At 38.5% G+C, this 25,878-nt stretch overlaps 2 protein-coding genes across 16 annotated transcripts in view; one reads left to right on the forward strand and one right to left on the reverse strand.

Moving 5' to 3' along the window:
- Bbx (BBX high mobility group box domain containing) overlaps positions 1 to 9,824 on the reverse strand; it is a 257,863-nt gene extending 248,039 nt beyond the window's left edge. For 9 of the 15 annotated variants that reach the window (XM_078044297.1, XM_078044296.1, XM_078044295.1 and 6 more), the window contains exons 1-2: positions 9,667 to 9,824; positions 6,389 to 6,460 (exon numbers count right to left, since the gene is read on the reverse strand). The gene's annotated coding sequence lies outside the window, so the exon portion shown is untranslated. Of the gene's footprint in view, positions 1 to 6,388; positions 6,461 to 7,324; positions 7,344 to 7,810; positions 7,917 to 8,222; positions 8,539 to 8,592; positions 8,675 to 9,132; positions 9,263 to 9,527; positions 9,627 to 9,666 lie in introns of those variants that run through there. The other 6 variants (XM_078044280.1, XM_078044283.1, XM_078044281.1 and 3 more) reach the window with 6 other exon arrangements.
- On the forward strand, positions 8,804 to 25,206 carry LOC144376421 (uncharacterized). Its single transcript, XM_078044298.1, has 3 exons — positions 8,804 to 9,601; positions 18,692 to 18,745; positions 20,031 to 25,206. Exons 1-3 carry the CDS (start codon positions 9,143 to 9,145, stop codon positions 20,103 to 20,105), a joined length of 588 nt encoding a protein of 195 aa, XP_077900424.1. The 5' UTR covers positions 8,804 to 9,142; the 3' UTR covers positions 20,106 to 25,206.
- The last annotated feature ends 672 nt before the right edge of the window (positions 25,207 to 25,878 follow it).

Raw genomic sequence — 25,878 nt, forward strand, 5'->3', positions numbered from 1 at the left:
ATTTTGCTTACCTGACTTTCTGCTGTCTTATGCTTTACACTCTTATATTTGGAGACACAGACACAGTCGATGGAATTATATATAATGTTAAAAATGTTTCCATGATTTGCTAGCTTGCAATGAACTCAAAATGTTCAGATGATCAATGATCAAAATTAGCAGAAAGAATTTCATTAAGTTAAATGGGTAGGAATATCAGATAATTTCACTTTGTGAACTAAGTAAATTAATGCGTTAGGATCATAATCCCTTACCTAAAACCCTCAAGTCCAGATGTGTTTCAAGATTCAGATTTTTGTTAAATTTTTAATGTTTAAGTGGTACAAATAGTACATATCATGTAACATTTCTAACTAGATCTGGCATAACACCTCATAATGAATCAGCCAGTATTACTATTTACACAATAAAACGTGAACATTCTAAATGGATTTGAAAACGATTTTAAAAACTCCTATGATAGTTTGGGTTAGGTTTTGCTATCAAATAAATTTTAATGCAAAACTTTTGAAAGAAAAAGAAACTTGAAGAAAAAAGTTTTTTGTAAGTGTTAGAAAAAGGGTTGTAAATCTGTTTTCAATAACACTATACATCAAAGTACAAAATCGTTTTCAAAACGTGGTCTGTGAACTTACTAGAGATCATGAAAGTATGGCAAATTAAAATTCAACAAAGAAGAAACATGTTCTTGGCAACTATAATCTTAAAGGTGGGGAAACACAAAAGTTACTTAATTTTGATTTATTCATATAAATTAAAATTTCTACATGAATGTGTAGAAATGTATATTTGATAAAAATGTGTATTTGATAAAACCATACTATACCTGTAGTCTTCTGTATCTTCTTTGCATTTGATCACGTTTCATTTTCCCTAGCTTTCCTTTTTCACATTGTTTGAGATTTCAGGGTTTATGCATTTCCCATTCATTTTCTCCTCAGCCTGCCCCTCTTTTTTATTTAAGTGCCTATGTTGTGCAATGTCATTTATTAAGCATTACACATGTAACGTTTCTCAATCTTCACACCTTAACATAAGGTAAGTTCTACTGGTTATGAAGAATGCTTCCAAATAATTAGGATAGTTAAAGTTTCAGTTTATAAAGAATTTTATAGGTATATATGAGAATATTCAAAATTTTTATTTATTTTATCATCCTAGCTTGTATTCTGATTTCCTTTCTTGATAGGAAAAGGAATGATTTAATCACACTATGAACTACCTTTAAAACCTTCAGCATAATTTATCTATAACCAGGGAAATCATAATGCCCCATGCATACACATTCGTCACATATGTCTTGATAAAAACAGTTTGAAAACTGATGCTCTAAAATATACTAAATATGTGTCAAAGTCACCAAAGAAATGCTCAGTGTTGTCAACTAATGACCTTGAAATATGAAGAGATTTTTCCTGTCCGACTCTAAGCCTTTTTACAGAGATGGAAGTCATTCCTCAAACCTGAAGGATCATTGAATTCACCATGCTTCAGCTTTTCTCTTCTTTTCTCTTGGTTTTTCTTATTATTTCCTTTCCTAATTACCTCCCCAGTAACTCACATCAAGTTAAAATGCACCAGTGTCTCATGATACAAAGTTGAGAATGACTGGAGAGTAAAGAAAAACTAAAAGGTACAGCTTCAAAAAATTTCAAACAGTGGCGGGTGGAGTGAGGTAAAATATAACTATAGAAACAGATACTATAGAGTGCTGAATATGCATGAGGGTCATTACACGCATTATTGTCTTGTATAGTTCTCATACTATTGCATGGTAAATATTAATATGCCCATTTTAGAGCTAGGGTTTTAGCTCAGTAGAGCACTTGCCTAGCATGTGTGAGATCCTGGGTTAAATCCCCAATACCACATAAAACTAAATAAATAAAATAAAGGTATTTTTCCATCTATAACTAAAAGCCAAAATTCCATTTTACCTATACAATAAATAATGGGAGTTCAAGAGTCATGAAATGACATGCTCTAAGTCCCTCAGCTAGTAAGCAACAACAGCACCTAGGGCTCTTTGCCTGCAAACTCTCTGCTCCCTGCACTACACCTATGAGAACATCTACAGAGAAGTATGAGGGGCTCAGTGTTAACAACCAAGCTGACTGAAATATAAAAAGGTGAAGCTAGACGAAGACTTCAGCAGTCAACCAACTCCAGAGCATATACAATTCAATCTTTAGCTATCCATCCCTTACAGGGGAGCCTCTCAAAGTTATGGCAAAGGACCTCCCACCGACTTCAGAATCACAGGCTGCACTAGCTATCATCTAAATTCCCGGACCCCACCCCAGAATCACTGAATCAGATCACCTAGGGACGGGGCCTTTCATTTTTAGCAAGCACTCTAGGTTGGTGTTTTTCAAACTGTAAGTTATAAAATCAATTTAATGAATACACTCAGTATTTTTTATTTAATAAAAGATTTTGGAATGGACTCAATTTATAAAGATTAGATAGGAATAAGAAATATCCAGAAGCCACTACACTTTGTACTATTTCAGGAAACTTTTGTGGGTTGGGATATAAAAGATATTTCCTACACCAATCATTTTAGTCTATAAACATTTGAGAAATACAGTGTTTTAAACAATCTTTATCCTCATTTCTCCTTTTAATTGTTATTGGTCTTTAATCCTTTTATAAAAAATACAACTTATATGTCCTTTTTAGGATCATAGTTATTCCATTTCAACAGCTTCTATTGTATTGCCTGTTTTTACCTGAGGACCATGCTTAAAACAAGTGGTTTAATTATTTAACCAACATTTTATAATATTTTAAATTTTTCTAAGGTTTCATAAGATGAAACTCACTCATTAAATTTTTGATATTTTGTATACTATCTCCTCACTGTGTGAAGTTATTTCACTACTTGGATTCTCAATCAGACTCACATAACTTAACTTTATATTCTAGTAGATATGTCAATGCTTCATGGTATTTAATCCTTTAAGTCCTTCACTCCCTCATTTTCTCCTATTTATATATACTTTTAGATAGAATTCTTGGTTGACACTTAATTCAATTTTTACCATACCCTTTTTTTTGAAAGAAAAATAATCAAAACAAAAACAAATAAGGATTTTCCATGTATATCCTTTTCCATGTATATCTCTCTCTTTTTTTTTTTTTTTTGTAACAGTTTTTAAATGATATATAGTAAGGCTGGGCATGGTGGCAGATGCCTGTAATCTTAGCAACTCAGGAGGCTGAGGTAAGAGGATTGAATAAAAGTTCAGGACCAGCCTCAGCAATAGCAAGATTCAGTCTCAAATTTAAAAATAAAAAGAGCCGGGGATGTAGCTCAGTAGTAAAGCATCTAAACTCGATCATCAGTTTAAAAAAAAAAAAAATTGTACAGTACACTGGCATTTCAAGAAACTGTAATTGCCTTCTGAAGGATAATATGATCACCTGTGAATGCTGAGTGAAGTTACACTCAAAACTTTCCTCAGGTATAACTTGAAATATCACAATTTGACGCAGTATGTGATGACTGCCCTTGAGGTTGTACAAACTTACTGATTGAATTTGGTCACAGACTCTTCATGCTGGAAGAACTTCCAGTCAGTCTTAGCCTTGGTCTTACTGCCTTCTGTAGTAGTGTTTCTCAAAGTGTAGCCTAAGGACTGCATACATCTGATTTACCCCAGGGCATGTGATAAAAGTGAAGCAGTGAAATTATAATGTTCTTGCTGAAGTTGGGTTTGTTTTCATTTAATGATGAGAGCAAAGAATCTGACTTAAAAATTTAGGGGAGACACCACTCAGACATATCTTAAAATGTACCCTAGATGGTGAAATGTTAAAAAATGAGGTGGACTTCAAAGCACAAGTTCAAGAAAAGTGTCTTTTGTTTAAGATAATCACCTACTTAAGTTTAAATCTTAAATTATAGGTATTCCACATTGGTGATGATACAATATGTCAAAATTAATTGCTTCAATTAATTTGAATATCACAACTAAACATTCTCTGTACTTTTGTGAAACACTAATAATCGTCTCAGGGATTACCTTTAGTGCAGCAAAAATTGGCAATCTATAATAGGACTACTTTCAAAAAGTTTTTTAAACAGGGGTAAGCTGTGAAACCTTTATTACTTCTAGTAAAGATTTCTACTGTAAAAATTACTGATATTCATGGAATGATCCACTTAGAAACATGGCTGTTTTTTTATCCACATTCTTATAAAATACATGAAAACATATAATGTTAGTATGCTAGGTTAATAGCAACTGATTAGAAATTGTAATTTTATTGAAAAATATAGCTTTGTTATTTTAGATTCTGAGCTACACATCATTTTCAAACCTGTTGCTCATTCATAAAAAGCAAAGCTATCTCACAAACTTTTATATGACACTTTTTAAAAATTTAGATGCAAAGATCAAGATGATTTTTTTATGTCTCAAGATTACAAATATTTTAAAATATCTTAATCTCTAATAGAAGATTCTTCCAAAAACCATCCCAGTACCTCCAAAGTTATAATACTAGGAAATATCAAAAACAGGCCACCTTTTCAATAGCTGGCATTAAATGTGAAATGCCAACTAAGGCTTCAGTTTCAAAACTTAATAGAGATATACAGAATAATAAAATGGAAAGTTTGGAAATTCTTGCCAAAAGAAAAGCAAAAAACTTCTTTAAATTCTTATTTTGATAAGTAAGCCTCACAGCTAATTTTTTTTTAGATGCAAATAACTGATTTGACAGGGTGACTTTTGAAGACCACTATTTCCAAGTTTTATATTATCTCAAGCTACTTCACTGATTTCAAAGACCAAGATTATTCTTGAAAATATTGTTTTAATGAAGCAGTCATTTGATGTCTCAAAGAAATTCAAGAGTTCATCAGATTGCTTTTATTGTGGTACTGATTCCCATGTTAGTTTTTTAATTGGTCAAATATACTTCCATAGAGAATGAAGAAACATTAAAAGTTTGCTGCAGTGAACAAAATAATGTGCCTCACATGTATAAATGTGGTGTTCTTTAGTAATCAGGAGTGCCTTTTGAATACTATTGCCCCAGGTTCAAAAATGAAAAACTTCTCTTAAAAACAAGTCTGAAAAAAATCAGACACTGAAATCCATACTCTGATGTATAACTAAATTCATCTCATTCCAACCACTCCAACTCCTGTTATATATGTGACATATTATAATATCTCCAATGAACTACTGAATGAATCACCTAATTATGAGCAGTAATGTAATATTCACATTCCACAAAAAAATACTGGATACAGAACTTATATAGATTACCTAAAGTCCTCAGTAACCTCACAGTATATTTTGTTACTAAATGGAAACTACCACAAAGGTCTGGTCTTCAAACTCAATTCCTCTTAATCCTAAAACAACATTTTATTAATGTACTAAATCTCCCAGCAAGCCAGGAAACAAAATAGACAAGGTCCCTGAATTTTCCCTGTCATGGAAAACTGAATTCAAGTCCATTTTCATTCACAAAATATAATCTCAAAATTCACCATGGTAATATCACAAAGCACCACAGCTGATTTATAGAACTTAGTACAACTAATTTTCTTAAAATATTAGCAACTCAAGAGTACCTGGGGTGTTTCTTTACAATACATAGATAAACTTTCAAGTTGCAGTTGCAATTCACTATGCTGCTTTCAAACACTTTACAAACCCTGTTTATCACTGACAAACTTTTCGACATTTACTGTCCCACACATATTTTGTAGATGTTTCTGTTTGGGAAGCATACATCTGAAAAAGGCACTTAACAAGAAATCTCAAAGTCGCTGTTTATTTTATATACAGGCCACTGAAATGTTTCTAATTACTCAAAAAAAATAAATTTTTAAGAAAATTATTATCAATTTTGAGTCAAATCTATACACTAAAGTACTAGATTTACTACACTCCTCAACCCTAAAGTAACTGTTACAAACACCACAGGTTACTCAAGAAAAGAACCTGGAAAACAGCAAGCCAATGTCAGTTACTATAATTAAAAAGAGGCCTAAATGATTCTTCCTTGGGTTTTTAATAATTACAGTAATCCATTGTAAGCTTTCTAAAGTACTAACAAATTTACTAGGCCTTCAACTCTGTAAAATTTCATTATCTATTAAAATGCCTATTGAATAAGTTTTCAAATGACACTTATTGGAGATTAACAAGTAATGAACATTTAAACAATCTTGGAATAATAATAACCTGCAGCTGAACTCTAGTGATGAAGAATCATGAATTGGCTTCTTCAGGGAGAAACTCAGGAAGATAAGCTTTCTGGGGTGTTAAAGCTCCAATAAAGCATCTTCCTATGTTAACAATAAGAATCCTTGTAGTTACTAATAGCCACCCAGCTCTCCTGTATAAAGAGTTTGCATACTTACCCAGGAAGGTAAATGGAAAGTACACAGGGAGGAAGATGAACTGCAGTAAAGCCTTTGTCATATGACAGTGACCTATAAAGTATTGAATAAAGGTACATGGTCAGTATGGTAAAGCTTACAATAGTAGAGTCCCAAGTCCTGTAATATCTATGAAGGAAGAACACCAAAACCCCGGGAGTCTAGCTCCCACCAACTCCTCCCCTTTCTCCTCCCTCCCCCACCATAAGCTGTAAAGGTAGGGAAGGGAAAGCAGCTCCCTGTATTAAAAGGCCAGAGGGTAGGGGGGTAGTCCGGCTGGCATTCCAGGGTGTCTTCAGCACCCTTGCTTCCTACTCCCCGTCTGTACAAAGCGGAAAGTTGATCCTTTCTGTAAATGCAAAATCCACACTGCGATCATTCATCAACTTGCACAAGTGATCACCGCCCCCAGGACAAATACACCAGTAACCAAATCATAGCGATCAATGGGCAGCCCAAGCCTTGCCGTGCCCAGAAGCCAGCTGGAGGTGCCACCGCGGCGGCGGCAGCGGGTCCAGGTACAGCGCAGCCCCCAGCCCTGCAGACCTGGGCGGCTACAGCCATCTCCCAAAAGCCCGGCCCGGGTCAAATCCTGAGATTATAGAGATCGGAACCAACCGGAGAAAACACATTCGCCAGAGCTCACAGCTCCAAGCGCAGGGCCACCAGGTCTGAGAGGTCGGGTGGGGAAGCTAGGAAACGCGGAGGGAGGAAGGGAGCAAGAGATCCCACCCTGGCTTTGTTGCTGGTCAACATCAAGTTTGCATCTTAGTACAAAATGTCGATCTTAAAGGCTGACAAGACAGAGGCAGAGGGAGAAAGAGAAAGGCAACAGAGTCCATCTTGCTTTGGGGAAGAGGGGGGAGAAAAAAATGAAGTGCAAATCCCACACTCCAGGCGTAAAAGTCGGCTAAACACCTTTCCACAACGTAGGAGCAACGAGTGGGGTGTCCCCGTGCCCCTGCCCGCTCGAACTGGCGGCGGTCTGAGCAGAAAAACGCCTCCCTCTCCTCCTCTTCCTCCTCCTTCCCCTCCTCCTCCTCCCGTTCCTCCTCCTCCTCCTCCTCCTCCTCCTTCTCCTCCCGCGGGCCCCGGCGAAGATCCCGCCGCCACAGCCTCAGCCTCCGCTGCCCCCCAGGGAGGCACCGCCGCCGCCCGGCCCGACGCTGCCATTCCGGGCTTGGACCGTGCGGCGCGCGTGGGGCCGGGCGCCGAGTAGCCGCGCGGGGACGTCCGCGCCGGGGACCCCACGCGCCCCCTGGCCGCCTGCTGGCTACAAAAGTCGCGCGAGCGGAGGTGGTGGCGGCGGCGCGCAGGAGAGGGGGCGCGCGTGGGGGCTCCCACGCCGCGAGTGGGAACCCCAAGGGATGGAGAAGAGCGCCCCTCCCCGCGCGGGGAAAGTACCCAGTCCCAGTCACCAAGCCCCGGGAATGGCAGCCCGGCGTCCACGGCTGGGAGACGAGAACTGGACGTGTCATTAGCAGGACAGGCAATGGTTTCAAAGCCCCAGGCCAATGACCATTAGCCGAGGCAGAGCTCGCTCCGTCCCCATCCCCCACAACCTCCACCCACCTCCCCCTTCGGCCCCCCCACCTCCACCCCACCTCGCGAAACTTTTCAACAAGATCCACCTGGACTAATTTGTCCTCAGACAGTTAAAATATTGACTAGACCCTTAACACTAGAAAGGAAAGGGAATGCACGCTTTATTTTCCTTTCTACAGAAAAGAAAGCAAAAAATAGCTTCTGTCTCTCCCTCTCCCCCCCCCTCTGTCGTACATGTTGTGTCTTAGCTTTTTGCATCGTTTCGTTTTACCTTCCTCATTTAGCAGAAATGATCGCGGATATAAAGCACATAAACGTGTTCCAGATTCTTGGATTCAGGATCCTCGTAAATTACCGGACTCGGGTTCGGTCTCAGTTACGTTAAGTTTCATACAATACCAAAAAATAAATAAAAAAGAATACATTTCTGAGGGTGAGCGAGCGAGACGAGGTGGAGGAGGAAAAGAAACCTCGAGTCTGATTTCTGTAATTTACTAGCGACCCGGATCTCAGCAAATAACAGTGTAACACGAGTGTGGCTCAAGAGAGCTGGGGAGCTCTTTCTAGAGGCATCGACCCCATCCCCGGATAAAGGACCTGTAAGTTTTCTGTCATCGCGACCGTGCAATGCCATAACTTACCTTCAGAAACGAGACTTTAAACAGCCAAGGCCTTCCTCCTCCCCTCCACCACCACCCCCAGCCTCGCTCTCTCCACCTTAAACTTATTGACACAACATAATCCCACATTCAAGCAAAATCCTGACACAGCCTCCCTCCTCCTCTTCCCCCTCCTCTCTTCCCTCCCGTCCTCTCTCCCTCTCTCTCTCTCTTCCCCTCCCTCCCCCCCTTCCCTCCCTCTTTTCTCTCCCCTTCTCCCTCGCCCTCTTCCCCCTCTCCCCTGTTCTTCCTCCAGGCTACTCTGGCACTAAAACAGCACTTTCTCTACTCGCCGCGCATTTGGTTAGGGGTGGGGGGTGAGAGGGCACCGATCCGCGGGGCCGGAACACCCAAATCCCAACTCTCCAGATGAACGAGCAACTGGGCTGCTGTTCCCGGTCACCAACGCACACGAAACGTTCCATAAATCCACTGAGAGCTGGCTCCCCGTACCTTCTCCCCTGCCCCTGCTCCCCAGGCCCCACCTCCCCGGCAGCCGAGCCCAGGCTGGGCTCCACGTACTTTCGCCGAGATGAAGTTTGGGCTCCCCGGGCGGCCACGAGCCGCCCGCCGGCGTGAGGGCTCTGTTGTTGTTTTCCTCCGGCTGCTCAGCCCGCGCCCCGGCTCCGGTGCCCCCCTCGGGCGACGCTGCCTGTGTGCCGAGAGGTGCTGGTTGCAAACGCAGCCTGGCACCGGCTGGCCTACTACTCCCCAGCCCGGCCCCCAGCCTCCCGCTCGCAGGGCACTGCCTCCGCGCCCCCCGCCCCCGGGCCCGCCGGCGCGGCCGCTGCGACCCTCGCCCCCGACCTCTCGCGACCCAAAGTTTTGGCGGAGGGGGAAAGTGCCCTGGGAACGGGCCGGCCGGCGGCGGCTCAGGACGCGCGGGGCTCCCTCCGTCTTCCTCAAGTCCACCCTACCGGCTGCTGCCGCCGCCGCCGCCGCCGCTGCTCCTGCCGCGGAGTCCTTGGGGCTGCAGCCCGGCTGCTCGCAAGTGAGTAGGAAAACAGAAAGTGCGGGGAGAGAGCCCGGGAAGGGCTGGGGATGGGGGGCGCCTACCTCGCGGGCTCGCCGGGCGTGAGGGCGTGTGTGTGGCTCGCCCTCAGCGGCCAGTCAGGGTTTCTCTATGGGAAAGTGGAGAAGAGCTCGCGGAGCCGCTCTGCCTCCGCTTCACTGTACACTGCTCCACATACAGTACATGCAACCCAGAGAGACTGAAAACACTCATTTTATATAAGGCAGCCTGCCATTGGCCCACTCCATGACGGACAGACCACGCAGCCAAACAGAAGGCCCGTTACACCCAAACACACGCACACATACACACATTTTACAGAGACACACAAAGATCATCACATTTTCTATTTTCTAATGTTCGGGACCTGTAGACAGTAGGAGAGGACAGGTAGAGAGGCCCAGTAGAGTGAGGTAAATGGAAGAAACCCTGTCTGCACCAAGTTGCCAGGCTTGAAACTGCTGTCCTTTTGACTTGGGAGGGTTATGGTAATAAACTACAACTCCACTGGATATGGAAGTGAGGGGTTTATTTGATCGCTGCCGTGTGGTGCCCCATGAAAGTGGCGTGCATTGTGTTATGATTTGCCTCCTGACCTGGCTAACAAGTGGCCAAGAAGGGCTTTATCAGCTTGGATTTCTCTTATAATGGGCTAGCCATCACAGGCCAAAATAGTGCAAGATAAGTTTATTAGGACTATAATGCACTGAGATTGTTAATGCCTCATTTGTAGGTAATTTCATAAAAATCAATACAACAGCACACAGAAACAAAGATAAACATTTTGCTAAAATAGCCAATCTACTTTTAGCTAGTCAGAGGACGGCAAACACCTGTGTGGACATCCAAACTGTGCTATAATGTAGAATAAGTCATGGAAGATTGGCCATTGACCCCTTTGCCTTAAAAATAGGCCTTTAGATTCAAAGTATTAAAGACTTACGTTTTTATAGTGTACATATATGTAAATATATGATTTTTGTTTCATATATTTCCCATCGTATGTGAATATTATATGTTCAGTGACTTGGAGATGGTGAACCTGAGAGCTGGTCTTGATTTTTTTTTTTTTTTTTATTCCACTGTGATGCACCTTTGGCAGATTGTATTTAAGTCTGAAACAAGTCAACAGGTTCTGGGGAAAAGCCAGAGCTGGAAATTAAGAGGAATAAATCCTAGACTTAACTCTTAAACTAGTTGAGTGATCTTAAGGAAGTTATTTAGTCCAAAATGATCTGTTATTAAGATTAAAGTAAGAAGCTCTTCCCAGGTTCCTTTCATTAAATGTTTATTCAGCATCTACTATATGCCAGGCATTGTCCTAGGCCATGGATGTTTTCCTACGGTTCCTCTAATTTGAGAATCTGTGTGTTATTCTTAGACAAACATTTTAAGGATTAAATAAGCAATATGATTGTATAGCCTACATGCATAGCTTTAAAACTTATAAGAAACCTGAATAAGAAGTTATTTCAAGTCCTTCTTTTTGCCTTGATGCCATCTTAAGGGTTTTCTCTCATTCATAAAGTTATCAAATCAGTATGTGTATGTGTATTTGTGTAAGAGTGGGAAAGAGAAACAGAAAAAACTTGAGTCTATGAAGTTTAGAAAACTAAGAGGTATTTAGTGGGATCTAAATGGGATCTCTTATTTTTTTAAAGGAAAGTCATTTTTAAAGGGAAAAGTATATAAAGTCACAGTATTTACACTGATTAATTAAAAGTTCTATTAATGATCCTCTGCATTTAGTTGACAAAGGAACAATGTGTTCTAAGTACAGTGCTAAGTATTATTATCTCTATTTTACCCTAAAGAGAAATGATGCAGGGGCAAATTAGTTAGACTGCTTGATATTACACAGAATGCCAATGAAAAAGAAACTTTAACCTAAGACTTTTAATACCCAGCACAGATTTGAATAACTTTACAGCCCTTCCTTCCAAATGACAAACTTCATGGACTACAGACAGATGGAGGAAAACTTTCTTAGGAATTCACCATGACTTTCTGAAGAGGAATCCAACAGGAATTGCTTTATTTAATTGCTGGATAAAGTGTGAATGATTTGCATGTCTGTTTGTTTGTGTATTTATTTATTTTATGAAAAATAAAGACCAACCCACTCCCCATGCTCACCCCCAACTTCCATCGGAAGAAAACGTACTTTATATTTTTTTGATTGCAAAGATATTTTTGTTGAATTACACTTAGCTTAGTGGAATTATTTAGAGCTATAGTTTTCAAACTTTCAGATCATGCATTGCTATGAGTAAAATGAGTTTACAGCTTCTATATATTTACGTATACGTTAAAAAATGTACCAATGCATGGACATATTACTTATTGTTATAAAGCATATAGTCACAAAAACAAAATTAAAAAGCATGCAATAGAAGAAAATAAAATTAGAATTTTAATGCCTTCCATAGTCTAAGTATAGACTCCCATGTTATAGTCTTAGCACATGCCCCATGGTTTTACATTCTACCTTGGAGACCTCTGATAGTACAAGGTGCTTGCTGACCAGGGCTGATGCCTAAGAGAATAAGAAAGTACACTGAGGTTAACTCCTTCCATAACCCCTTCCAAGTCATTAATCTGCTTCTAGAAAAATGGTGAGTCCAGAGACTTTAGAACTGGGAAAATTAAACTTAAAAAAATATATACATATTGCACATTAGTGGTACATTTGTATTGATATCATGTTGCATTATAGGCTTATTCAATATTCTTTAGCAGAACATATATTAAGTGGGTTCTGTGTCACTGGTGAATGCCAAAAGCCCATAGACAGGGCCTCAAGACTAAGGAAAAGAGGCTACAGCTGACTTTAATGTACTGTTTTACCATTTTGTAAATACTTTTAAATTTTTAATTATTTCATTTGAAAATAAATATCAAGAATTATAAATTCCAATGGTGCTCAAAAATTTAAAATATGACCAGGAAAACATCATTGCTTTCACAAAATTTGCTAAATTTTTATAAAGTAGGGTTATGAAAATAGAAACAACTACAGGTTATCTGGGTAAAATGATGTAAATAGGGTTGACATTTTTTCTTTCTTGTGTTCACATTTGGTAATCAATCATAGATTGACCTCACATCATTAGCATATTCCTCTTTCTTTTGACCTTAATTGTCTATTTACTTAATCTTATTTTATGTAAGTGCTTTGTTGTAAGCCACACAAAATAATTTGGGGGAAGTGATTTTAAATATGTGTGTATGTGTGTAGATACAGTGTGTATATCATTTAAACATATGTCTAAAACAATATTTCCTTGTTTCTATATTACTTCTTTATAGAATTCTAGTTCAAATTCAGGCTTTGCCACTTCCTAGCCTTATGAAAATTTCTTAGTCTCTCTAAGACTCAGTTTCCTTGTTTGTAAAATGGGATAATAATAATAATAAATTAAATTATATATATATATATACATATATATACACACACATATTTATATATATATAAACTAATATATATATACTAAATATTTGGTCAGTGTTGTTTTTATTTATCTTTCACCCATACTAGTCGATGACAGCCTTTGCAGAAAGTTTTGCAAGACTTAATTATCATATGGATGGAGTTTATGGAACCTGTTGCAATTTACTTGCCCAGAATTTGAAATTGCCTTTGAGTCTACACTCTATCAACTCTAACATCTCTGCATATAATAGTAATATCAGCCTCATCCCAGGATAAAACAAACAGCTTATTTGGTAGGCATTATTAAACACCCCCCAAAAAGCAAACTTTAAATAATTCATTGTTCGAAACAAGCCTGATTTTATGCCTTGAAACTGTAGAGAATTACAGTAACTTACAAAACGGTTTATGACTTGTACTCAACCTTTCCATGCTTCACTTTTTTCTCTCTATATATATTTTTAAAAATGGGGAAAAAATCTACTTCTCTCCTATAAAGGGACTAAAAACTGGAATTTAGACAGTTTTTTAGACTCAACACCAGTGCAGAGATTCATAATCTTGAAGAGAACCAGCTTCTACTAAGTCCCAGCAGAGTTGGTAAGGAAAAAAAAAGAGAGAGAGAGAGGAAAATGCCCTGATTTCCTAGGGGGATGTTCATCACAGTGTTTTTGGAATTCCTACTCTTCTGAGATCTTCTGCAGGATTTTATCTATTGTGCTCCTAAAGCATTCAAATACCTTGTCTTGTTTCACATTTTTGATATGTTAACAGAAATCCTTAAGTGATGGCAAACACCTGGAAGAAAATGATTCAACATTTTGTTTTCCAACTGTGGCTAGAACAATACCTTGCCAAATAACAGTAACTAGACAAAGATTTGTAAAATAAATGAACAAAACAAGCAAAAATAAACTAACAAAAAGACCATAAATTTTAAGAAAGCTCAGAGAGAATCGGAGAGAAATGTTAGAAAAGGTTGGGGGTCCCAGATAAATGCTAAACAGGAATTTACATTACAGTCAAGTAGGTAGTGTTTGCATATTGTTTAAGTTTTCTAAAGCATTTTTACATTTAAGGTAGCCTAGAATAGTCACTAAAATCCTACTACTAGAATAGTCACTTAAGGTAGGTAAGACAGATGGTGGGAATTTCTTTTTAAAGATGAAGAAATTGAAGCAGGAAAAGGTTAAATGATTCCCTCAGTATCTTTCAGCTAGCTGCATAGCTGGGTTAATACAAAGTTTCTAGAAAGTTCTACAAACTTCCTGCTTTCCCTCCCCCACTTCTTGGCGGAAGGAAGAGGAGAGTACCAGGGACTCACTTAAGGGTCATGACATAAAAGTAGGTCTCTAAGTGGGGTGATTTTATTCCAGTGGATTTGATCATCAGCTTTAATGTTAGCAGGGAGGTTCTTTTAGTTACTATCCCATTAGAAGCTTCAACAGCATCCCCAACAAGGAACTTCAGTTATGAAATACCATCTCCTGGGAACTCTCTTCTTTCTTAGACAGTTCATTTCATTGTCTGACAGGTTTTTTGTTTTTTTCTTTTGATGCCAGAGATTGAACTCTTAACTGCTGAGCCACATCCCCACTCTTTTATTTTATTTTATTTATTTATTTTGAGAGGGGTCTCACCTAGTTGCTTAGGACCTCACTAAGTTGCAGAGGCTGGCTTTGAACTTGTCACCACACCTGGCTGACAATTTTGATCCTCAAGTTCTTCCCAATACTTGACATAATCTTTTTCCTTTTAAGTTTTTTAAGTTTCACCTAAAGGTTTTTGTTTTTATTTTTTCTGCTCCCTTGGGACCACATGGAACAATCTAATCTCTCCCCTGTGGTACTTGAGACCTGTGCAGACAGGCTATCAAGACCACCCCTAGCACACCATCCTTGATTTCTTGGTCTCCTCTCACAAGACCTGATTATTGTCCCACTGTCTTTACTAATGTACTTCTTCTAGTGTGATATGCAGAGCAGGTGGGGGCTGAGACAGTATGTGGTACAGCCTGACCATGACTCCTTGATACAATATTTCTGTTAATACAGCTTACCAGAAATTTTTTCTTTCTTTCTTTTTCTGTCATTCTGCCAAAAATCACTCTGCTCCCAGATACTTTTCTATTTTTTTTTTTCTTCCCAGTATGGTCCTTTAAGCCATGTCTCTCCTCCATTCTTTGTTCTTGTTGTTGTTTGTGCTGCTGGGGATTGAACCCAGGTCCTTGTGCATGTGAGGCAAGAACTCTACGAGCTATAACCCCAGCCCTGTCTCCCCTCCATTCTGTTCCATTCTATATCATATAATTTATTTGGGAAAAATTCAGACTTAAGTTTTTATAACCCTAATGTTGTACAGTGAATAAGAACTTAGGCTTTGTAGTTATACTAACACATACTAACTTTGTTAACTTCTACAAATTTTATAATCTCTCTTTGCTTTAAATTCTTGTTTATAAAGAGATAATAATGTACCTCATGGTTTTTGTAAGGGTTAAATAATATACTTACTACACTTAAAAATGGCGTTTGTCATGATATAAGGACTCAATAAATGTTCGTTTTCTTTTAGTCCTCAATTCCATTTTGCCAGTATCATTTTGTATACTGATTAGTTAAATCAACACACTTTCTATTGATCTCACCATCTGATTCATTCACAAATTTCATGCCTTCTTTACATTTCTCTAAGTAAAATTTGTGAAAGTATTGTCCAAGGTAGAGCCCAAAGCACAGGCCTCTGGATAGGTTAACATTGATACATTAATCAGCACTCCCCCAGCCACAATTGTTGAACCTGTTATAGAGCCACCTACTTTTGCCTAAACTTCTGTTAATTAAACCTAAATAAATTTTAAACATATAATGTAATGTAGTTATCACCTAAGAGCTTTTTATTGCTTCAGATTCCTTTATAAGAAATAAAACATGGCAGATTCCGAGTTGGAATCCCTTCCTGTTCCAATCCTCCTCTAGTTCTCCCTAGAGGTGATCATTGTTTCATATTTCATTCTCATCCTATTCATATTTTTTTTAGCCTACTTTTTAAAAAATGCCTGAAATGGCTTTATCAAAGGACTTTATGAAATTTGAAATTTGCATTTAATATCACTATCAGAGTGGAGTTCTTGGGTAATGGGTATATAACAACTCTGGCTAATTAAAATTAATACATAAAATTATGGCAGGATGTGGGATCTCTTAGAAATAAAGGAAAATCTAGAGAACCCAGTCTCAAAAAAATCCAAGGTCACTGTCACCTTGAGGTATTGTTACCGTTTTGATATGAGGTGTCCACCAAAAACTCATGTATGAGACCATGCAAGAAATCTCAGAGGTGAACTAATTGTGTTATAAGAGCCTTCACCTAAGCAGGGCTGTAACCCATATGAATGGATTAACTGGGTGTGAGGGTAGGTAAATAGGGTGTGGCTGGAGGAATTAAGTCACTGGAGGGTATGCCTTCAGGTACAAATTTTGTCCCTGCTGAGGGGAGGAGCTGGGAGCAGTCTCTCTGTTTCCTAGTGACCTTGTACTGGGTTTCCTTCCTCTGCCACACCCTTCCACCAAGATGTTCTGCCTCACTGTAGCACAGAGCAATGGAGTCAGCCATCTAGGGGCTGAGACATCTGAAATCTTGAGAGAGCCAAATAAACTTTTTATTATTATTATTATTATTATTATTATTATTATTGGTTGTTCAAAACATTACGAAGCTCTTGACATATTTCATACATTTGATTCAAGTGGGTTATGAACTCTCATTTTTACCCCGTATACAGATTGCAGAATCAAATCGGTTACACATCCATGTTTTTACATATTGCCATACTAGTGACTGTTGTATTCTTCTACCTTTCCTATCCTCTACTGTTCCCCCTCCCCTCCCCTCCCTTCTTCTCTCTCTACCCCATCTACTATAATTCATTTCTCTCCCTTATTTTTTTCCCTTTCCCCTCACATCCTCTTATATGTAATTTTGTATAACAATGAGGGTCTCCTTTCATTTCCATGCAATTTCCCTTCTCTCTCCCTTTCCCTCCCACCTCTCATCCCTCTTTAATGTTAATCTTTTTCTCATGCTCTTCCTCCCTGCTCTGTTCTTACTTGCTCTCCTTATATCAAAGAAGACATTTGGCATTTGGAATGGATTAAAAAAAATGTGGCATTTATATACAATGGAGTATTACTCAGCACTAAAAAATGACAAAATCATGGCATTTGCAGGGAAATGGATGGCATTAGAGCAGATTACGCTAAGTGAAGCTAGCCAATCCCTAAAAAACAAAATAAACTTTTCCTCCTCCAAAATTTTTCTTATCAGGTCTTTAAAAAAAACTGACTAAAACAGAAATTGAGATAATTTTAGGTTAAGAGTTCTTCATTGTGATGAATTTGTTTCAAATCTTTCCAATCCTTCTTCATACCACTAATGTGAGTCCAACTGGCTTCACCAATGTTTTGTTCTTACCTTTCTACCAGGGTAGACATGTCCATCAAGACTGCAGTTAGATGGGGAGGAGAGACAGAGGTGGAAGAGACAGGGGATCAAGTTAGTACATAACTATTTAGATGGATGTAATGTATTGGTAACATTTTGACTCTTGGTGAATCACAGGTGTGCATTTCATAACTCTCAAAAATGTTACATTATTATTTCACATGTATCAAACATATTTGAAAACAAAAGTGAACTTCAAGAAAACAACAGAAAAAAAGGTTGCATGCAAAAGAAGGCTTTTTGATTCCCACTGTAAAAGTAAAATACTGAGAGAAGAAGGTAAACAGATATTGGCCAAGTGAAAATGGGGAATCTGTAACATTTTGGGCAGCCACAGTGCAGCTGAGGTATCAGTTTATCAACCCTGTAATAAAAGAAAAAGAGGTTTGGGGTATTCTTAGTTACCCCATGCTGGAGATTACTTATGCTTTTTTAAAGTATGGGCAGGTCTTTCCTTTACTTGCCTATTTAGTTTGATTTAATTGAGTTTCAAGGGCTTTAATGCCACTCAGATAAGCTTAAGAAAGAAAAAGGGGGTAGGGGGTGGGGAATTAATTGTACCATAGCTGGAGTCTCTCATAGAACTCAAGGGCATTAAAAATAACTAAGCATAGAAACAAAAGCACATTCCCTCAGTGTCACCCACCGGGTGAAGGGCAAGGATTCACCTCTTACGGAAGGTGCCTTTCTGGTGTTTGGAGGCAGAAACCTTGCTGAAAAGTGAGCATGGGAATGGAAGGATAAAATAAATATTATTCTCCATAGCACTTTCTAGAATCTTATCTAGGCTCTATGTCTCATATGCTACCATAAATTTTGCAGGATCTATCTTTTCCCCCCAGCACCAAGAAATTTTGGTAGAATTAACACAGAAAGTTTATGGCCTGAACCTTATACCTGCAACTATTCAGAAATAAACCATTTCCTTTTATGTTTATTCCTTATATTCCTTTACTGGTTCCAGAAAGGATTTCCATTGATGTTCAGCAATTCAATCATAACTGCATGTTTTCTCAAAACTCACAGGTGTTACTCAACGGGCCTAGGAAATCTGAACTCATTAATAGTGTCTTGGTGGTCTCAAACAAATGATTTTTTAGACTTATTTTTTTATTTCTTGTTACATTCCGCAGCAAACTCTCAAACAAGCTGAAGAAAAAGGAAGATTTATTAGAATCACTATGCAGGTAAGGTTACAACAAGGGACAACCAACAGAAAGCTATAACTGGACCCCCCCCAAAATGAAGTAAGATTATCAGGGCTGGAAGATAGGCGAGAGGCCAGGAACATTGTTCCACAGTGCAGTTACAATACAGGAAGTACAGCTGGCTAGAGAGGCAGCTTTTTCCTGCAGTAGGATGGGATAGGCAAGAGACACACAATTGAGAAGTTGAAGACAATGATGTTTTGAGATAAAGGAGCTGAAACTAAAGGGGAAGAGTGTTGTTAAATGTGATTTTTGTATATATTTACTCCTAGACCCCTCCCCTACCGCGTATGAGTTAATAATAAAAAGCAAATATATTGAATCCTGCCTACCAGAAAGGACAGCTTTAAAAAGAACAAGACAGTGCTCAAAGGAGGCATTAAATACTATTTCTGAAATGAGGCTGAAGTTTCATTACAATAGAAGAACTTCAGTTCTTTATTTTTTTTTTCCAGAACTTCAGTTCTTAAAAGTACCTAGCTATTTTGAAAGAGATATTTTCTGTTACTCCACACTTTTTCTCACAGTGCAGTCTTCTTCCTTTAAAAACAAAACTTCCTAATCTTTTGCTACAGTTTTCCCCTCTAAATATCAGATTGATTGTTGTGGCTTTGGTAAGGTGTTATTAGAGAGAAGAATAAATAAAATGAGTGATTTGGCCTTTCACAATATATAGAGGAAAGGAAGAAAGGAAAGATGGAGGGATGTGACCAGACTGTGTTTAGTTAAGAAGCAACTTGTCCCTTAAAAGATAACTCTGAGCTGGGAATGGTGTCCCATGCCTGTAATCCCAGCAGTTCAGGAGGTTAAATCCAGCCTCAGCACCTTAGCTAGGCCCTAAATAACTCAACAAGACCTTGTTTCTAAATTAATTAATTAATTAAAAGGACTAGGGATGTGGCTCGGTGGTAAAGTGTCCTTGGGTTCAATCCCCAGTTTTTTTTTTTTTTAAAAAAAGATAACTCTGTGCCTCTTGAAGCCTTTTCAGGAGACAGAGGGCTGAAGGTCCTTCTACCCTCTAAGATCCCCTGTATTCTAGACATAACCAAGTTCATGGTCAAGGCCTCCTCTGGCTATTCTCTAACATACATTAGACAACATGTGTTTTTCCCTCTTAATTTGTGGGTAGGCTCCCATTCCTCCTCCCTTCCACTCATACTTTTTCTGTTCAGAGGAAATAGCAGGCTGCAGAAAACCCCTTACTTTTTGTCCCCTACCCCCTATAGGCATCCCTTCTTAACTGGGAGGCTGACTCTGTTTTTAGAGCCCTTGTGGATTGGAATTGCCTCAAGCAGTACGAAGGAAGAAAGCTACCCGCTCAGAACACATCTCCAAGTGATGCGTGTAGAAGAGCCTTGATGCTCATCTGAGAAACCAGTGGCTTTTCAATCCTGAGTGAAGTAAAGGACTCTTTCTTCTTTCTGGCACCCAGTAAAACTCAAAACTATTTCCCTGGTGAGGATGGAAGAAATAACTGAGCTCTGGGAGCCTCTAAGTTTCATGGGTCACTCGTTCATTACTTTGTTCAACGTTTATTAAGTGCCGTCTCTGTGCCAGCTACTATGGTTATTGCAAGAGACACCAAACAGATGTGGTCCCTGTGCTAATGGACCTTGTGGTCTAGCAGCACAGACAGCTGTAATATACAACAGAACACAAAATGTTCCTCAGAATCAGGGATGGAGGCAAAGCAAGCCAACTCGCAATGCTGGAGGAATATAAAAGCAGAAAAGCAAACTTCAGGGTCTGAGGGTGTTAAAGGTTTAGTTTTAAGGGGAAGAGAGCATTTTCTTAGTTGGCTAAGGAAAAATGCTGGATTATGGGATCTTTAGATCCTTAGGTTGGTTTTATATTCTAAGTAAAAGAAAATGCCACTCTGGGACATGTCTTTTTCATGATTTGTGTGGTCACTATTATTCTTTTTTCAACTCTGCGTAGAGTGAGTGATTGGGAGAGATTATGTTACTTGCCTCAAAAATTTCAGCAGGAGGTTAAATGTATTAGGGGTTTCGGCAAAAAAAAAGAAAAAGAAGCATAAGTATTAGTGGTTATAAGAAGATATGTTAGGAAATACTACACACTGGAGATTTCAGGTGGCAGCTACATGGAACAAAAAAAAAGTTTATATGCTACAATAAGAATGACTATTTTCATAGTTAAAGCATGTCTGGCAAGAATGACAAACACTATATTGATGTAGATTTTAGTTTTTATTTATATTTTGGAGAGATAATTACATTTTGATTTTGTGTCATTTCTTACAGAATAGACTTGTTATTCCACAGGGATCACATATCCTCAGTAAGCTTTGCAATTTGTATTGCTGTTTGCTTTCTCTGTGCATGTTCATGGGGTATGTATGAACTAAGTCTCCCAATGGAAGTGGAATTGCATAGAATTTAAGAGCTGATGCTTCTGGAGTCAGAAAGTTCTGGATTCAGACACTGGCTCTGCTATTTAGTAAGTAGTTAAATGACCTTGAACAAGCTTCTTAACCATGTCAAGCCTTAGCTTCAGTTTCCTAACTGTAAAATGGGGACGATCATCATTCCTATTTCTAAGGGTTATTGTGAGAATTAGAAAAGATCATGCTTATGCAAATAGTTCCTGACAATAAATGTTAGCTCTTATACGTGGATTGTTACACAGAGTGACGTTTAGTGTCCACTGATATGGAGCTTTGAACAATAAATAAAAATGTTATTGTCTGAGTAAGGTAATTAAAATTCTGAAGAGGTTTGGGAAGGCCATTCTTTAAAGATTGCTAAAATTTAATTCGGTGGCACAATAATTTCAGTGATTGGGGCAAATAAAATATTTCCTTCTCTTTTCTTTACAAGAGACTGTGGTGTTCTCCAGTATTTGGGTAACATTGGAGAATTCCAGCATATTTATGTACTTCTGACTTGACTCATTTAACTTTCTTAATATGTGTCTGCAATAGATCAAGAACTCAATTTTAGATCCAACTCCCCTTTGCATCCTTCGGGCTCCACAGTCTTATGATAGCATTTTTCAAAGCGTGGTTCATCAGAATCACCCAGGTACCTATTAAAAATTCAGATTCCTGGCATTAATACATGAACAAGTCTCTAAATTTTAAGTAAATACTCAACCTGACTAATTTTTATTTTATGTGATGCTGGGGATTGAACCCAGGACCTTGTAGATGTTAAGTACATAGTGTACCCCTGAGCTACATCCCCAGCTCCACAACCAGACTGATTTTTATGAACACCTAATCTTAGGCATGAGTAGGCCACATTAATAATGGTGTTCCACAAATAAGCTATACTCCCTAAGATCTCTGACAGGTTGTGCTTATAATTTAAATAGTAGCTTATGTGAAATATTTATGTAACATACCTTAACAGGGCATAAAACTTTCCATGCCTTATCCACAATTTCCAAATCACTTGATTAATAATGATTTACTTTTTCTTCTGAGTCTTCAGATACAATTCTCTTTCCTACTCATTGTGGTAACAACTAAACTGTTAACTTGTCTTTGTTATCAAGGAGTACAAAGGACTGGAGGGAAAGCTAAAGTGAATGGCTGTATGATTGGGATTCGCAGAAACCCCTCTGGTTAAAGCAAATTTCTCTGTGTTTGAACTTGTTAAAGCTGGCTTTTCTATCCCTACTCCCTTTGTCCCTAAAGTCTCATACATCCCTAACATATATCCCCATGGCATCCCCAACCTATATATCCCTGACCCTTTTCATCCTGACAGACTATTCTATACCCATTTTGATCTGCAATTGCTATCTGGTTCTGCTTATAGAATTTTATTACCAGTGAAGGTGGTAAAACTTATATTTCCATGTTCTAGTTTGTAAATAGAGAAGAATATATGTGGAGAAGTGTCAATGTGAGTTGGAGGGTAAGGGAGAGAAAGAGAAAGGTGCCAATAAATTCAGGGAAGAAATCTCTACCTTTATATTGCTTGACCTGTTGGTAGTTACAGCACAAGAGACAGGTGAATCACAGAGGCAGAACTGATGCTTGCTGCCCCAGTATGTTGAATCTATAAGTATTTAGCTTGTTACGCCATTTCTATAGCCCAAGCAAGATGACAAAATTTGATATTTGAAGTTCTATATTTGAGGATTGATTGGTGTATAAAAAACAATGCTGATTTCCTTTTGATTAAAAATATTTTGGGGCTATGGATATAGCTCCGTTGGTAGAGTATTTGTCTCACATGCACAAGGCCCTGGGTTCAATCCTCAGCACCAAAAAAAAAAAAAATTGGCTGGGCATGGTGGCACACACCTGTAATTTCAGCCACTTGGGAGGCCAAGGCAGGAGGATTGCAAGTTCAAAGCCAGCCTCAGCAACTTAGCGAGGCCCTAGGCAACTCAGTGAGACCCTGTCTCAAAATAAAAAATAAAAGGGGGCTGGAGTTGTGATTAAGTAGCCCTGGTTTCAATCTCCAGTACCAAAAAAAAAAAAAAAAAAAAGTATACACACACACTTACGTTTTAATTAATGAGTATTAATTCTGAATAGAATTAATACTCATTTTTTAAAGTATTTTTGTTTGTTTGTGTTTGAGTGCCTTGATTTTATTTGTAAATGGTGCTAAGGACCGAACCCAGTGCATCACATATGCTGGGCAAGTGCTCTGCCACTGAGTTATAGCTCTAGTCCAGAAGTTACACTCTTTATGTGGTAAATGGGGAGGTTACGATTTGGGAAAGCAAAGAGTCTCTTTAGCACCAATGTACAAGTGTCTCACAAAACATACCTGTCCAATAAGCAACTTTAATAACATGGGACCCATATGCTAAGATGGCTTCCACCACTACTCTCTGCATCACAGAGGTGGCTCCAAATAAACTGTCAGAACACTGGTTATACTTGTGGGCTTTGTCGTCAGACTGATAGGGTTTTTGAATTCTGTCTCCACCCCTTACCAGTTGCATATACCTGGACAAACTACCCAGCCTCAAATTCATCAACTGAAGTAAACATGATGGTAATGTTGTCCCTGGTATGTAGTATCACCCAACGTGTTCTTCTCTTTTGTCATCTTATGCTTCTGTTGTCACAATATTTTTGTGTATCTTGTCTAGGTCTTTTTCATATATAATCATGTAACATCTCAAGATGTTCCTAATACCCTATTCCTCATTTTATCAAATTTGTTTATTAATTCAATGGGTCTTTCCTAAGTACCTACTAGGTGTGGGCACTGTTCCTTATTCTTAAAGCAACAACAACCAAAAAATCCTCACCATCATGGATCATACATTTTAGTTGAGAGGAGAAAACACAATAGGCAATACACAGGGTAAATAAGTTAATTCCATAGTATGCTAGGTGTGATTAGTATTATGGGGAAAAAAATAAAGCAGGATTATGGAGATGGGGTGTAGGAGTGGAGGTGTTATTTTAAAGAGATGATCGGGATAGGCCTCCCTGAGATGTTAAAACAGAGAGGAGATGGGAAATGTCTTTTTGGTGAAATTTTACAGAGCTCAGTAGACTTGGGCAATTTTAGGTAAAAGTGAGAGGCTGGAATGCCTAAAATAAGAGAGAAGTTATTGCTTAATTTCCCAAATGAAACAAAAAAGCAGCAGAAGGAAGATTGGTAGTGCTTGCCCATGAAGTGGCAATAACCATTTTCTGTTTTTCTCTTTCTGACTTCACTGTCCTCTATTGTTTAAAGGTCACAGAATTGTCATCTCTCACCCTCTTAGTATCACATCTCAGAACCTTAGATGATAGATAATGTTATCAGTAAAAGATGAGAACTTGACCATACTTATGCTATATCTCTGTGTGTTTCATTGCAGAGTTTATATAACAAAATGGTATGTCTTATATACCATAAAGTTAAAATGCTTTGCAAGGAGACACCTATAATTTAATTATAAATCTATAATTAGATTTAATCTTAGGCAATTTTTATTGAAACAGTAGAAAAAAGGGACTGGGGATGTAGCTCATGGTAGAGTGCTTGCCTAGCATGCACAAGACCCTGGGTTCAGTCCCAACCCCACCCCAAAAAAAAAGGTACACAAAATTGTCAAGCTTGACAAAGTAGGAAGGGCACTGCAATGGGATTCAGAATAAGGGTCTGCCCCAACCCTGTCACTAACTGTCATTTGACATTCCTGTACCAACCACTTTCCCAATTCTGAATCAGAAAGGTAAGAGATGTCTCTTCCACCTCTGTTTCCATGAGTTTTTTAAAACCTCCAAGAAAATTTTTTTCTTGAAATTAGAGCAGGTATAACGTGTAGGACTATAATCTCTTGACATCTGTTTTGTGGAAAACTGTAATTAAGATGATTTGTCCAGGGGCTGGGGATGTGGCTCAAGCGGTAGCGCGCTCGCCTGCCATGCGTGTGGCCCGGGTTCGATCCTCAGCACCACATACCAACAAAGATGTTGTGTCCGCCGAGAACTAAAAAATAAATATTGAAAATTCTCTCTCACTCTCTCTTTAAAAAAAAAAAATGATTTGTCCATTTTTGGATGGGAACAAAAATAGAGTAGTGGTAATCTTCCACAAATTATTTGTACTTTATCTTTTCATGCTGTAAATGAAGGAGAGAATATATTCTTGCCACATATTGCTCACCAGCAATTTTGCCATACGTAGAAATCCAAGGCCTTACCATAATGTATTAGCTATCAAATACTTAAAATATTCCAGTATTTATGAATTTAGAGTCTTACAGGTAATCCTAATCTGCCTTAGGGTTTCAAAGCCTTTTTAGCCATTCTTATTTTTATATCAGTTAATTCTATCAGTAATGTGTTATAACTAACATATTATAATCTTCATTTTATTTGAGAAAAAAATTGAAATGTTAACAAGATTCACTTAATAAATCAATGCCACTCCACACTGTAAACCTAAACCTTTAATCTTCTAAACCAGGGCTGCCGGGATGTAGCTCAGTGGTAGAGCATTTACCTATCATGTGTGAGGCCCTGGATTCAATCTCCAGTACTGAAGGGAAAAAAGATGTTAAACCAGGGTTGCAAACTACTGTCTCCACACTAAATCTGCATTACCTTCCCTCTTTCTTTTCCTTCTCATGTTTTCATATAGTTTTAGCATTTTTTAATAATTGAAGAAAGTCAAAAGAATAAT

The sequence above is a fragment of the Ictidomys tridecemlineatus genome, chromosome 3, assembly GCF_052094955.1.
Source record: "Ictidomys tridecemlineatus isolate mIctTri1 chromosome 3, mIctTri1.hap1, whole genome shotgun sequence".
Taxonomy (NCBI): Eukaryota; Metazoa; Chordata; class Mammalia; order Rodentia; family Sciuridae; genus Ictidomys; species Ictidomys tridecemlineatus.